Source organism: Ochotona princeps, chromosome 8 (genome assembly GCF_030435755.1).
Source record: "Ochotona princeps isolate mOchPri1 chromosome 8, mOchPri1.hap1, whole genome shotgun sequence".
NCBI lineage: Eukaryota > Metazoa > Chordata > Mammalia > Lagomorpha > Ochotonidae > Ochotona > Ochotona princeps.
The window spans coordinates 54,121,545-54,136,009 of NC_080839.1; the positions used below are offsets into that span (position 1 = coordinate 54,121,545).

At 47.0% G+C, this 14,465-nt stretch overlaps 1 protein-coding gene across 1 annotated transcript in view; it reads right to left on the bottom strand.

Annotated features, from left to right (window-relative positions):
* GALM (galactose mutarotase) overlaps nt 1–1,925 on the bottom strand; it is a 43,187-nt gene extending 41,262 nt beyond the window's left edge. Inside the window, exon 1 of the mRNA XM_004582743.3 lies at nt 1,613–1,925. Within this exon, the coding sequence (XP_004582800.2) occupies nt 1,613–1,802 (190 nt within the window). The 5' untranslated portion in view covers nt 1,803–1,925. The remainder of the gene's footprint in view (nt 1–1,612) is intronic.
* Nucleotides 1,926–14,465: the final 12,540 nt, after the last annotated feature.

Below are 14,465 nucleotides of genomic sequence, written 5' to 3' on the forward strand. Positions count from 1 at the left end.
CCTGGTTCTGAAGTCGTTTTCCCCAGACAGGCAGCTTGTTTTCCCTTGTGGGCCTGTGCCCTCCTGACACTGAATCAGGGGACAGGATCCTCAGAAATTGTCTTACAGGAAGGGGGCTGGTGTGGTGGCAGCACATGCTAAGCCTCTGACTGTGGCACTTGCATCCTATGGGCACCAGTTTTTGTCCCCGCTGCTCCACTTCCAATCCAGCTCCCTGTTAATGCGCCTGGGAAAGCAGCAGAAGATGGGCCTAAGTTTCTGGGCACCTGATACCCACCCAGAAGACAGAGGGTAGAAGATCTTTCTCTGTCCCTACTTCTGTTTTTGTAAAATCTTCCTTTTAGGGCCCAGCAAGGAAGCCTAGTGGCTAAATCCTCACTTTGCAACTGCCAGGATCCCATATAGGCACCGGTTTGTGTCCTGGCTGCTCTGCTTCCCATCTAGCTCCCTGCTTGTTGCCTGGGAAAGCAGCAGAGGATGGCCCAAGGCTTTGGGAGCTCTGCAAGAAGCTCCTGGCTTTGGATTGGCTTAGCTCCAGCTGTTGCTGCCACTTGGGGAGTGAACCAGTAGACAGAGATCTTTCTGTCTCTGTTAAAATCTTTCCAACAAAAATAAATAAATAAATACATAATAAATCTTTTTCAAAATCTTCCTTTCAAATTAATAAATAAACCTTTAAGAATTCTGTTAAGGAAATGGGGAGCAAATTTCAGACTTTTAAGGAGAAAAACAAAGGCCTCATCATTTTCTGTTGACCCTCAAAACATGAACCAACAGGCGGAACGACACAGGAAAGAAAAACCTCAAACCTCCTCGACACACAAAGGTGCCCACGCCCCTGCCACTGAGCAGAGGGTTGCAGAAGTCTGTTTGGGGTCAGTTTTCAGACCTCAAGGTCCTGTCTACACCATCGGACCCAGAGAGAACCGGGTACCATCGGCTTTGCTGCCAGAGGAGCCTGGTCAAACCGCGGGATACTCAAACGGCTAGAGACCTCGCGTGCTATCCAATGGGTTTGCCGAATTAAGAATTTTTAAATGCATGGATTCACGCACAAACTGGCCCGTGGTTTCCGACGCGACGAGACCTCCTTCTCTTCAGACCCCCCGAGTTGGTCTGCCCGGGTGGCTTTGCAAGTCACAGGCGCAGAGTGCCAAGCCCTAGAGACCAAGGCAGACAACCTGTCAACTCACACTCAAAGCCTAAAGACTAAGTCGGGCCTCAGAGAGGAGCTGACGGAGGAAGTGGGAGACGCCAGTGCACGTTGTCAGCGCACGCCCGCCGGGGCACCTGCAGCCACACCCGCTCTGGGCCGAGGTGCCTGCCCTGGCAGGTCAAAGATCACCCCACGGTGGCCGGGTCTGACCCTCCACGGACTTTGCTTCCACAGGGGCAAGGTCCAAATGGGGGACTAGAGGCCACGGCCCGTGGCCATTTCTAGTCAGCTCGTGTTTTTCCACCGAGCCGCCACTTCATCCCAGCAAGTGTTAGATCGCCCCAAGCATTAGGACTTCCTCTCGCTCGCTCGCTCTCTTCCCCTGCTCGCGGCACCTGCGGCCGGGGGGGCGTGTACCGGGCAGGCCTGCAGCCGGTCCCCAGCCGTTCAACCCACCTTCCAACTCGGCAAAGCCAAGCACCACGTCTGAGGCTCTCCCCTGCCTGTCTTTCACTTCCAGGGCCGTGATGGTGCAGCCCCAAGAGATGATGTCCACCCTCAGCAGGTCTGACTGAAGTTGGAATTTCTCCACCGTGCCCGCGCCCGAGGGCAGCTCCCCAAACACGGATCTGGTCACCGAAACCATCCGGAAAGTTTGGGCGTGCGGCTCTCTAGCTCCTACTCTTCCAACTTCCAGCTGCCCAGCCGGGAACGACTCCAGGATATCGGAGTGGAAAGGGGTGTGGCTTGACTCACACTCCTCCCCTTCCTCACAGGGATTTAGGGAGGGAAGGCTGTCGCAATGAAAAAGTACCCTCTGGGGCCTTTCTCAAAGTCCGCCTGAGCTTAACTGCCCGCCTCGAGGTTCTTTTCCATTGCACGCTGGGAATAGTAGTCTTTGGGAGGTGCAATTGCATGTTGGGACCTGTAGTCTTTCTCATCTGAATCTTGTTTCACTCCCCTCTCCCGCAGGCTTGCAAACAGCCGGGAGCTGGCCTTGCAAGAGAAAACACAGAGTACGATTAGGGACCGGGCAGAAGGAATATTTTGGGTTTCATAGACTCATGGTGCTGGTACTACAGTAATTTAGAAGGGGCAGATCATTGCAGGTTCTCAGCACATGACTGACAAGAGCCCTTCTTGTGTCCCGCAGGGGAGGAGACCGGGCCTTGTTGGAGCTTCTGTGCAAACAGGAGGAGCACCCCAAGCAGAGCAGGCATCTTCTTGTAGAAGTGTTCTGAAACAGCATGGAGTTTTTGCAGAGGAACAGGAAGAGATCTTGGGCTTCTACCCTCTCTTGGTTTTGAAGTCCAGATCGGGCATTTGGCGCAGAGGTCAAGTCAATATCCCGTATCAGAGAACCTGGGCTCTGGTCCCAGATCCGCTCTCCATCCCAGCTACCCACCCCTGCACATCCTGACAGGCTGCCGGCGACAGCTCCGTCGCTGGGTCCGGGCTGCCCAAGTCCAGGACCCTGCTGGAATTCATGCCTCCTGATTTCAGTTTGATTAAGTCCTGACTTGTGACATTCGGGGAGCGAACCAGCAGGTAGAAATCTACATCTCTTGGTCTTAGAAAGGTAATTGATCAATAATTTATATATAAAAAAGAAGGGGTGAAGGGAAAAAGGATTTGTTGAGGTCTCTTTAGATAATAGGTACTGTGCTTTCGCTATCTCCTTTTCTGAAAACAGGAAGAAGATTTACAGCTGTCCAGTTGGGTGAGCAAAAATCCCTGGGTCAATTCAATCAATAGTTGTCTAAAATGCACATTCTCAGACCCACCCCTGGCAAGGTGAGGCTCAGGCATTTCTTGCATTCTCAAGATTATTCCAGCTCTTGGGCCCGGTGCGATAGCGTAGTGGTTAAAGTCCTCGCCTCGCATGTGCCAGGATCTCATATGGTCACTGGTTCTAATCTCGGCGGCCCTCCTTCCCATCCAGCTCCCTGCTTGTGGCCTGGGAAAGCAGTCAAGGACAGCCCAAAGCATTGGGACCTTGCACCCACGTGGGAGACCCAGAAGAAGCTCCTGGCTCCTGGCTTCGGATTGGCTCAGTTCCAGCCATTGCAGCCGCTTGGGGAGTGAACCATCGGATGGAAGAGCTTCCTCTCTGTCTCTCCTCCTCTCTGTATATCTGGCTTTCCAATAAAAAATATAAATAAATCTTTAAAGAAAAGATTATTCTAAATCTAAAGAGATATGCATATGGCTATAAAGCTTGATGAGTTGACTCAGCTGTCTGAAGGCAGAGGGCTAAGATAAAGCTATGAAAGGTCTCTAGAACTGAGAGGTAACGGGTAGGCCTCTATGGATTTATTTACTGATCTGACTGTTCTAGAGATGTGCTGGGCCCAGAAAGGAGGAGGCAGCTGACACGATTTGCTTAGCTCATCTGCAGAAGCCGCGTGTCTGTGCCTGATGCTGCTCTTGGCTTGGTTCCTGGGCACTTCAGAGGGTACCCAACAGAATGCGGTGAGCACGGAAACGCATCTCTGATGGGGAAATTAGGAGAATGGGGGCGTCCTGTTCCTGGAAGCAGATGCTAATACAATATAATAAACGCCTCTCAGCCTTTTTCTTTCTGTGTAATTGAAGGAATATTTAGCATTCTTGCCACAAAGCCTCGGGTCTCCCTCACCAAGTAGAGGAAATGCTGATAGCAAGGAAATAGCTTGCCATGGGCTTCAGTGAAGTGCCACATAGAATGACACCAAGACTCAAAATTATAGAGCGCGTCGCACTTGGGCAGTAACTGACAGGCCCGCTCGCACGCTGCTTCCTCAGAAACTCTCGAACTATTCAGGTCTCATCGGCCCACTTCATGCTTGGGGCTGACTCACCAGCAAGCCTTTCTGGCAAAGCTGCATTAGCAAGGATGTCTTAGAACCTCTTCTGTGAGCAACAAAACCGCATCCCCACCACCCAACCCCGGTCTACAGTTCTCGGTGTTCTGCCACGCTCCAGCTGTCACAGGAAGAACCGAATGCATCTGACGGGCCAACACCTCTTGTCACCAGGGGAGGACTTGTTTCTTAGCTTGGGAGAGCCACCGGGATTAGAACCGGTGCCCATGTGGGATCCGAACACATTCAAGGCAAGGACTCTAGCCAATGGCTACTGCACCAGGCCCCTATATGTCAATTTTTTAAAAAAGATTTATTTATTTGGGGGCCAGCGCTATAGTGTAGTAGATTAAGCCTTGACCTGCAGTGCTGGAATCTCAGGTGGGAGCTGATTTATGTTCCAGCTGCAGCATTTCCAATCCAGCTCTGTCATTCTGTCCTTCCTTCACTCTGTAACTCTTCCTTTAAAAACATTTTTTTATTAAGAGAAATTTGTTTATTTTACTTGAAAGGGAGAGATCATAATAGCTGGAGCTGGGCTGGGCTGGGCTGAAGCCAGAAGCAGCAACTTCTTCCTGGTACCCTACTGTGGTCCACAGTGATGCTAAGGGAGTGGATTTGGGGCTTCTGTTTCCCACATTGTTTGATAAGGCAATTTCTTTTTTTTTTTTTTAAAGATTTATTCATTTTTCTATTACAGCCAGATATACAGAGAGGAGGAGAGACAGAGAGGAAGATCTTCCGTCCAATGATTCACTCCCCAAGTGAGCCGCAACGGGCCGGTGCGCACTGATCCGAAGCCAGGAACCTGGAACCTGGAACCTCTTCCGGGTCTCCCACGCGGGTGCAGTGTCCCAATGCATTGGGCCGTCCTTGACTGCTTTCCCAGGCCACAAGCAGGGAGCTGGATGGGAAGTGAAGCTGCCGGGATTAGAACCGGCGCCCATATGGGATCCCGGGGCTTTCAAGGCGAGGAGTTTAGCCGTTAGGCCACGCCGCCGGGCCCGATAAGGCAATTTCAAAACAAGCTTCTTCATCCTCTCCCCTCTGATGTGATTATAATAGCTAGGCTTTTATTTACAGAAACCACTGGTCTGACCACATTTTTTGCCTTTGTTCAGCTGGCGTACCCACATCTGGGTATCCTTTGTGCCAGCCACACTTTCAAGACTCAGAACACTCTTAGTTGCTGAAGTCATAAGCCAGTTCAAACTTGGCTTGGGCAAAAGAGTAATTTGTTGGCTGGCATACTGAAAAACCCAGCGGCAGATCTGCCTTCAGGGCTCGGTGGGTCTGAGCTACAGCCGTATCTGCAGGACTTGACTTTTTCCTCAACTGCTTGGTTTTCTTTTCTACCATATTGACTTGTTTTGTTTTGTTTTCTTTTTCTTTTTTTTCCCCAAAGATTTATTTATTTTTATTGGAAAATCAGATATACGGAGAGGAGGACAGACAGAGAGGAAGATCTTCTGTCTGATGATTCACTTCCCAAGTGAGCCAATCCGAAGCCAGGAGCCAGGAGTTTTTTCCAGGTCTCCCATGCAGATGCAGGGTCCCAAGGCTTTGGGCTTTTCTTGACTGCTTTCCCAGGCCACAGGCAGGGAACTGGATGGGAAGCAGGGCCGCTGGGATTAGAACCGGCGAACATATAGGATCCTGGTGCGTTCAAGGCGAGGACTTTAACCACTATGCCATCACACCAGGCCCTCGTTTTGTTTTCATGGCTGTTTTTTCTACCTAAGGATCCCAGGATTGTGTTATCTCACAAGAAAAAAAAATCAATATAAAGGAAGCTTTTCATTCCCAATACTATCAATAAAAGTTCCAGTATCCGATCTCACTGCACAGACTTTGGTCATATTCCATCTCAGATCTTACTGGATCCCTGTTAGGGTGTAGTCAGTCTCAACCAATGGTGTGGATAAGGACTGGGAATGAGTGATTTTCCAAGGAAAATCTATTTTCCCAGAGGCAATTCCCAAAGTATTACAGGGTGTGGAGTAGAAGAAATAAAAATGCACAAAAACAAGAATAAAAAAGGGGAGGGCGCTAATTTCATTAGCAAACAATGACCATGTTAGAAAGTGAAAAAATGATGTGATGGCTCAGTGGCAAAATCCTCACCTTGCACTCACCACCAGGATCCCATGTGGGTACAAGTTCGTGTCCTGACTGCTCTATTTCTCATCCAGCTCTCTGTTTGTGGCCCGTGAAAGCAGTCAAGGATGGCCCCAGGCCTTGGGATCCTGCTCTCGTGTTGGGGACCTGGAAGAGGCTCCTGGTTCCTGTATCCTGGCTGCTGGCTTCAGATCGGCTCAGCTCCAGCCATTGCAGCCACTTGGGAGGTGAAGTGGCACATGGAAGATTTTTCTCTCTGTATCTTCTTCTCTTTGTAAATCTGCTTTCTAATGAAAATAAATAAACATTTAAAAATTAAAATAGGGCCCGGCGGCGTGGCCTAGCGGCTAAAGTCCTCGCCCTGAATGCGCCCCGGGAAACCATATGGGCACCGGTTCTAATCCCGGTTCACTTCCCATCCAGCTCCCTGCTTGTGGCCTGGGAAAGCAGTCGAGGACGGCCCAATGCATTGGGACACTGCACCCACGTGGGAGACCCGGAAGAGGTTCCTGGTTCCCGGCTTCAGATTGGCGCAGCACCGGCCCGTTGCGGCTCACTTGGGGAGTGAATCATTGGACGGAAGATCTTCCTCTCTGTCTCTCCTCCTCTCTGTATATCTGGCTGTAATAAAATGAATAAATCTTTAAAAAAAATTAAAATCAAACATTTTGACACATCCAAACACCTGCATCTCACAGAATTGCTTTCAATACTTGGTCAGCAGTTCAGTATCTAGTGTTGCCACATCCTTACATCTATTCTTGTTTTATCTTTGCTTGCCTTGATCTACTGATTAATGTAGAAATGGTGCAATCTTGTTAGAGCCTTTGTCAATATTTTTATTACCCTGCTGTTTTTCAAAGGGCACGAGCATATACTAGAAATAACTCTAAGGACAGAGCAGATCAAGTTCATCTAGACTCCATTTTGCATCATATTGAAGGTTATGTTTTAGAGCACACCCCTCATGTCAGTGCTGTTTCCCATATCTGCTGGGACCCGTGCAAGAAACAGTAGCTCATTGTCCTTTGACACCCCAACTCAAGAATCTCTTGTTACATTTCCTCATTCTTTTCCTGAAAGTTCTTCCATTTCCCGCTTAACAACAGATCTGATCAAATTTCTTTTTAAGCCTCGTGTTTTTTTGTTTTTTTGTTTTTTTTTGACAAAGTTGTACTTAGGCAGAGGGAACCCAGACCTTGAGTTTTATGTAATGTGGAAATTGAGAGAAGAAATGTCTATCCAGCAAAACCAAAGAAACTAGGACTCCCCTAGAACTTACACCCATACCAGAGCTCTTTCACAAGTCAGAAACTCTTGAGCATGAAAATAAATAATTAAAAGTCCATCTTTATCGTACTGGCTGAATGACAAGCTCCTCCAAATCAGAACCTGCCTTGCAAACACTTCTACATACCAGCTCCCATCTACCTAATACATAAAACTTTGCCAAATCTAATCTTGCCGTCAGATTAAAGCATCACTCCTTACTTGGCAACCTTGTCATATACTTTGTCTCAGCAAAAGATCCTGGTTTCTGTAGTTTTGTCTTCTGATGCATACCAGCAATGTACTCGTCTTGGTTGCATGATAGATGGCAAAACCAAGGTGGGCAATGTCCACATATTGCATTTGCATTATGGCTGATCTATCACTTTTACAGTGACTGGCTAGCAAGCCTGCTCTATGTGTGAGAGAAGATGTTACTTACTCATTCCTGATTGTACATTGAAAACTTAACCCTGAGAAATGACTGGCAGGAAAAGAGGCATGGCTTTGTATTTTTGTCATATCTGAAAAAGATGCTCAGATATGCTTAGGGCCTAGTGGATTGCATTTCCTCAGCAGATGGTACAAGGCTGGTGTGATTAACTCTGCTGAATGGGGTCGTCTGGGACCTAGGCTGCTTCTAAACTGTCTCACTGTCCCCAATGTGTGGTTGGAAGATCACTTGACTTGGAAATGTGACTCCATGTACTCATTTAGCACTGTTAAGGAGTGTGAGAGATCATACCAGACACAAATGTAGAATGTTAGGAGAAATCTTTATTGGCCAAGCTTGGCAACAGTAGCTTGTGCCACACTCCAGGAGCCACTGCACCGGATGGTGGAAATCAGGGGATTTCAGGTTCTTGTCCTCCAATCAGCTTGAGAGCTGCTCAGTGTAATGTACTCAGGGAAATACGAAACATTCAATTAACTAAGTGGCAGAAGACAGGAAGGGAACTGCCAGAGCCCAAAGTTTCCCTATAGTTAATTGTTATTTTTTTTAAGATTTATTTTCTTTTCTTTTTTTTCATTTTTTAAATTTTATTTAATTACATTGTATTATGTGACACAGTTTAATAGGTAATGGGATACCCCAACCCCTCCCCACACCCTCCCCCCATGTTGGGTTACTCCACCTTGTTATATAACCACAGTTCAAGCTCAGTTGAGATTCCCTCACTGCAAGCGTATTCCAAACATACAGTCCAGAATCTTGCTGTCCGGCCTAGTTCAACGGCTTCTTAGGGAGATCCTTCCCATATACCATCAGCAAAAATTTACATCATTATGGAATTAGTTGGCATAGTAATGAGTTACCAATATGTTAAAAATAAATGTGAGTTCTTAACCACATTCTGTGACCACCTCATTGACATTTCAATTTTAGTTTATACACAACTTATAACATAACATACATAGCATTACATGTTTTACATAACATCATATCATCTTAAAGCAAACATGTGGTATCTAACCTTTTGGGATTGGCTCATTTCCCTTAGCATTATCGTTTCCAGTTTGGCCCATTTGGCCACAAAGAACTGCATTTTGGTTTTTTTAATAGCTGAGTAGTATTCCATGGAGTAGATGAACCATAGCTTTCTTATCCAATCCTCTGCTGATGGGCATTTTGGTTGCTTCCATGTTTTTGCAATTACTGATTGTGCTGCTATGAACATTGGGATACATGTTGGTTTCTCATAAAACAGGTGATTTGGATATATTCCTAGGAGTGCTATTGCTGGATCATACAGTATGTTGATTTTAAGTTGTTTGAATGTTCTCCATACCGATTTCCATAGAGGCTGTACCAACCTGCATTCCCACCAGCAGTGGAGTAGGGTTCCCTTTTCTCCACAACCTCGCCAACATTACAAAGTCAGATATACAGAGAAGAGGAGAGACAGAGAGGAAGATCTTCCATCCGATGATTCACTCCCCAAGTTACCGCAACAGCTGGTGCTGCGCTGATTCGAAGCCAGGAGCCAGGAGCTCTCCTTCCGGGTCTCCCACACGGGTGCAGGGTCCCAAGGCTTTGGGCCATCCTCGACTGTTTTCCCAGGCCACAAGCAGGGAGCTGGATGGGAAGTGGAGCTGCCGGGATTAGAAACGGCACCCATATGGGATCCTGGGGTGTTCAAGGCGAGGAGTTTAGCCGCTAGGCCACGCTGCCAGGTCCTCCTGTAGTTAATTAACCCAAAGTAGCACATTATTGGGTAGGAGGGGCCCAGTGCATGGAACCTCCAGGGCCATTTGAGGGATGGAGTGCATGAAGAACCTCTGGACCCGGTTTCACACAATAAATTAACTTGAGTGGCATGGGAAGGGGGAGGAAGGAGAGTTGCAGAACCTCTGCTTCTGGCTGTCTGCATTATCAGTTAACCTGGCAAGTGGGTACCGGCTGTCAACCGGCTGCACCCCATCACACTGCAGCTGGATGGGTAGGAGAGGAGACAGGGACAGTGAATGGTGGAGAGACAGTATGGTCCTTACCTTTAAGGACATATCCTGAACGTTCCATGCATCATCCCGTGGCCAGACTTTAGTCGAACAATTATATCAAATTGCAGGGTAGGTTTGGAAATGTACAACTGCTATTTTAGGCATTCTATTTATGTAGCACTCATACAAAGGAGAAGACTGGAGAAGAAGCAGCACTCTGCCAAAATCTTAAAAGTTGGCATGACTTAAATGTATACCCAAGATCTTGGAAAGCTGACTTCATTCCCTTGCACCTTCACAGATATTAAAATTCTGAACTTGTGGCTTGGGCATGTGCTGGGCATTGCTGGGTGTTTATGAATGTACCAGGTGTATTACATGCACTTTAGGCACCACCCAATGTAAGAACACAAAGAGTCAGATGACTTCCAGGGATCTGGAAAAGGACCAAGGTTTCACCCTTCCAATGCCTTTACAGAACAGGTAGGGGGAAAGACAGACAAGATCTTCCATTCATTGACTCAGCCCTGAGATGCCTGCAACATCTAGGTCCGGGCCAGGGTGGAGTGAGGAGCCTGGAAACTCAACCTAGGCCTCCCACATGGGTGGTAGAGACCCAAGGACTTATACCAGCACCTGTTCACTGCCAGCATGTGTATTAGCAGTAAGCTGAACTGGAGAGCAAAGGCACAATGACTCCGTTCCAGGCACTCTGATGTGGAATGCCAGCATCCTGACTGCTGCACCACTGGAGTGCCTTTGTCATAGCTGACAATGGGGCTTACATTTCAGCAGGAACAAACCTTATGCAAACCACAGCAGTAATCAATGAGCATGGGTTGGAGCAGAGAGCTGGCTGTGCCCAGGTCCGAGGGAATGTCTGCTTCAGACTGAGCTCCTCTGGGCTGACCGGATCGCTGAAGTTCTCCTGATTTAGCACTGCCCAAGACAGTACTGAGCATAGCCAGTGCTTGGTTAATGTTTCGTGCTTTCTCGGTGCTTCTGTTATCAGAATGGCATCGTTTAGCTTGTGGTATAACATTGTTATGCAAAGAAAATGTTTTTTTTTTCTATTATTTTGACTAGCACCCGGTAAGTCTTTTCTTGGGCTCCCACTCAATTTGGTTAGTTGTTGTTGGTAGTGGGGACTAGTGAAAACTCCAGTCTTGTTTCAAGCATAATCATTCTGATAGTTAAAACAATTCTTTGCATGCTTCTCTTGGATAAAAATACCACAACTCTCAGATAACCTCCCCCTCCTTCCTGCTTCTCCTCACATGATGAGCAGGTGTTTGGAGAAAGGGGAGTTAAGTGGGTTATGAGCTTTTGTCACAGCAGATAAGTCAAGGTCCTCGGACTGGGTTCGCTGCTGGGGCCCTCTGCCTTTTCTGTTCCCTTGCCCACCTGTTCACAGCATACTCTGCTGGTTTCTGATGCTGCGCCCGCAGCAGCTACCACATGGTCCTTAATAGCCTTGGCTGTATTTCCTGGGAACACCAACCTCTATTTCTTGCAGACTTGGCCTGAGTGTAGACCCTGAGCCTTAGCTTGGTCCTCCCTCGGCTTGGTGCTCCCTTGGCTTGGTGCTCCCTTGGCTTGGTGCTCCCTCGGCTTGGTCCTCCCTCGGCCCGGTGCTCCCTCGGCCCGGTGCTCCCTTGGCCCGGTGCTCCCTCGGCTCCTTCCTCGAGGCTTGCCACAGCCTCTGCAGTGTGATCTTTTTATTCAGACACCTATGCTCTCTAGTCTCCATATGGCCTCCCCACTTATGCAGTCTCACAGCTGCAGATCGTCTCTAGAATACCTGTAACAGGATGCCAGTCCTTCATTTCAAACACCATAGTAGAGCTTTCTCTGTTCTATTGGATGCATTTTACTTAGTCTGGTGCACTGGACTTATGCAACTTGATTTCATCTTATCTTCCGGCTCATCTCCGTTTCTCCCACCTCTCCTGTTGATCAAACCCATGATACCCTCTGACGCCCCAGGTTTCTGTGCTATTCTTTCTGCCTGGAATTTTCCTTTCTTTCTTTAAGGCCTACCTTAAATGCTCCTCCATGAAACAACTTTTTTCTTTTTTTTTCCCATTGCACAGATGGCTAGCATAGCATTTTTCTTATTATATCGATAATAAAGGTCAACGATTTAAGTGAGTTCATTAATTTATTTTTACATCTGTTTGACAGACAGCTAGACAGAGAGATCTCATCCACTGACTCACTCCCCAGATGTCCACAATGGTGAAGACTGGACTGGGCCAAAAGTGAAAGCTAGAGCCCAGCTCTCTCAGGACAGTGGCAGGCAGACAACTGCTTAAACATCACTGCTGCCTCTGAGGGGTCTGCATCAGCAAGGCACTGGGGTCAGAGCCAGTCCCGGGCATCTAATCCTGTCACTCTGACACAGAATGTGGGCACCTCAATAGAAACTTTACCCTCTAGGTCAAAAGCCCATTCTAAAATATATTCAGTTTAGCTTAAAAGTTTAAGGTAATTTTTTTTCTTCCAATAATTGGATAATTTCCGATTTAACTAACTGTAAATGGTCTTTTCTATGAATAGAAGCAGACAGATATTAGATCCTTTTGACGGTGACATATCCAAGTAATCTGAAGCTATAAATCTTACAACTGGCTTGTAAGATAGCTTTTGATTGGAATGGGATACCTGTTTGCAACTACAAGACAAAGTAGCTGAACAAAAGCAAGTCTTATTGTTCGGACATAGTGAGAAGTCCATATCCAGTAGCTGCTGCTGGTGCACCTGCTGAGAGACATTGGCAAGCACCAAGGCTCTGATCCCTAGCCATCTTCTTAGCTTGGGGGCATTTATCCTCATGTTTGTCATTCGATGTCACCAATTGGCTACTGCAGCTGTAGGCTTCAGGTCGGCTTTCTAGGCAGAGGGAAGAGGCAACAGGGATAGAAGGGTAACAGGGTCTGCCAGGTATGTCTATCCCGTTTCATCTGGGAAGGGATATCAGAATTCAGGTTAAATTCTATTGGTCAGAACTGAATCAAACAGCCCATAGCAGCAGAAAAGGGAAACAGAACTGTTTTGTTTTCCAACCTCTGTGGTAGAATGAAGTGAAAAAACAGGGCTGCCGTTCTTCAAGTCTGTCAAGGAGCTGTGTTGGATTAGATTGCTCATGAGATTAACTCACAATGAGTTACTTTCATGGGAGGTGGGGAGAGAGAATGACCCTAGGCTATCTTGAATGAAATAATTCAAATCTGAGGGCAGATATTTTGTGCAGCAATGACTACATCCAGTTCTGAAGTGCCCAGGTTCAAGTCCTCAGTCTGCTCTCTGTTCCCTGTTCATCACCTGCTGGGAGGCAGCAGGTGATGGGCTCCAATTCTTAGGTCCCTGCCACTCACGTTAAGGCTCAAATGATGGTCCTGGCTTCTAACTTTGACCTAGGCCAGTCCTTGCTGTTGCTGGATTTTGGAGAGTGAACCAACAGATGGAATATCTCTTTGTTTATCCCCCTTCATTTCTTTTTCTTTTTTTGACAATCTTTACATAGATAATTAGGGTAAAAAGGTTCAAGGGCTATAGGAAAGTGGGTAATACTATTATTTCCATATTGTTCCCTTCATGTTTAAAGGGGGATATTGAGGGAGAAGCCCCAGTTTCCCACCCACCCCAGGTCCTGGATGTAGGGCAATATGCTCCTAGGTTCCTCCTTCGTTTCTCTCTCTAGAGCTCTCTACCTCTCTGCCTTTCAAATACAAAATTTCTTGAACCTCCAGAACATGACACCTGTCTGTCCTTGGTTTCCTATCCTATGTGTTTTACAAAATGGATTAGTCATCCAAGAAACCACTAACTTCCCTTTTCAGCAACTTCTCATTTTAGATTCCTCTTCCTGCCGGAGTCCAGCTCCAGCTGAGTTCAGGACTCGAGAAAGGTGCATGGAATAGGCGTAGAGAAAATAAACGGACCACTACAATTGCAGGATCATAATTTTACAAATGCAAGAAAGCTGTCCCGTTTATACAGAAACCCTCATAGGCTCTGTCACAGAGTTTTGACGTCAGGGTCAAGTGGGTGTATCCAAGAATAATTCTGCCATTTGTTTCACCTAAAAACTCAATAGAAGTTCCTACTACAATTCTTATTCTACAACTCAATCTTGTATCACAAAGAAAAGGAGAACCTAAAGATCGAGGAAAGAATGAAACCCTAAATACAGGGTCCTTGATTAGCATAAGGTCAATGTGGACAGCCAAGACAGTATGAATAACAGAAGGCCCTTTTGCAAGACGTTATTATTGCCATTAACCTCCAAGCTCACACTGAGTAAAAGGCAAACTCCACAGTAGCAAACAATGCCTGAATGGATTAGAATTCTTCCGCACAGTGGTCCAGTGTCCATGCAAAGGAAGGTGGAGCTGCATTCCCGCCATGCAGTGGGAAGTTCATTTCAATGGAACAATACTCTTCACACCTTTGTGTCTCCCACATCCACTGCACGGACTCCAACATCTTCAAAGATACATTGTTGTCAAAAAAGCATCTTTACTGAGATATTATTTAAATGTAATCCTTACCAGAATCTAAATTTAGAACATTTTCATGGGTGGCTTTTATTGTTGTGCAGTGGGCTGGGTCACTCCTTGCGACACTGGTGTCCC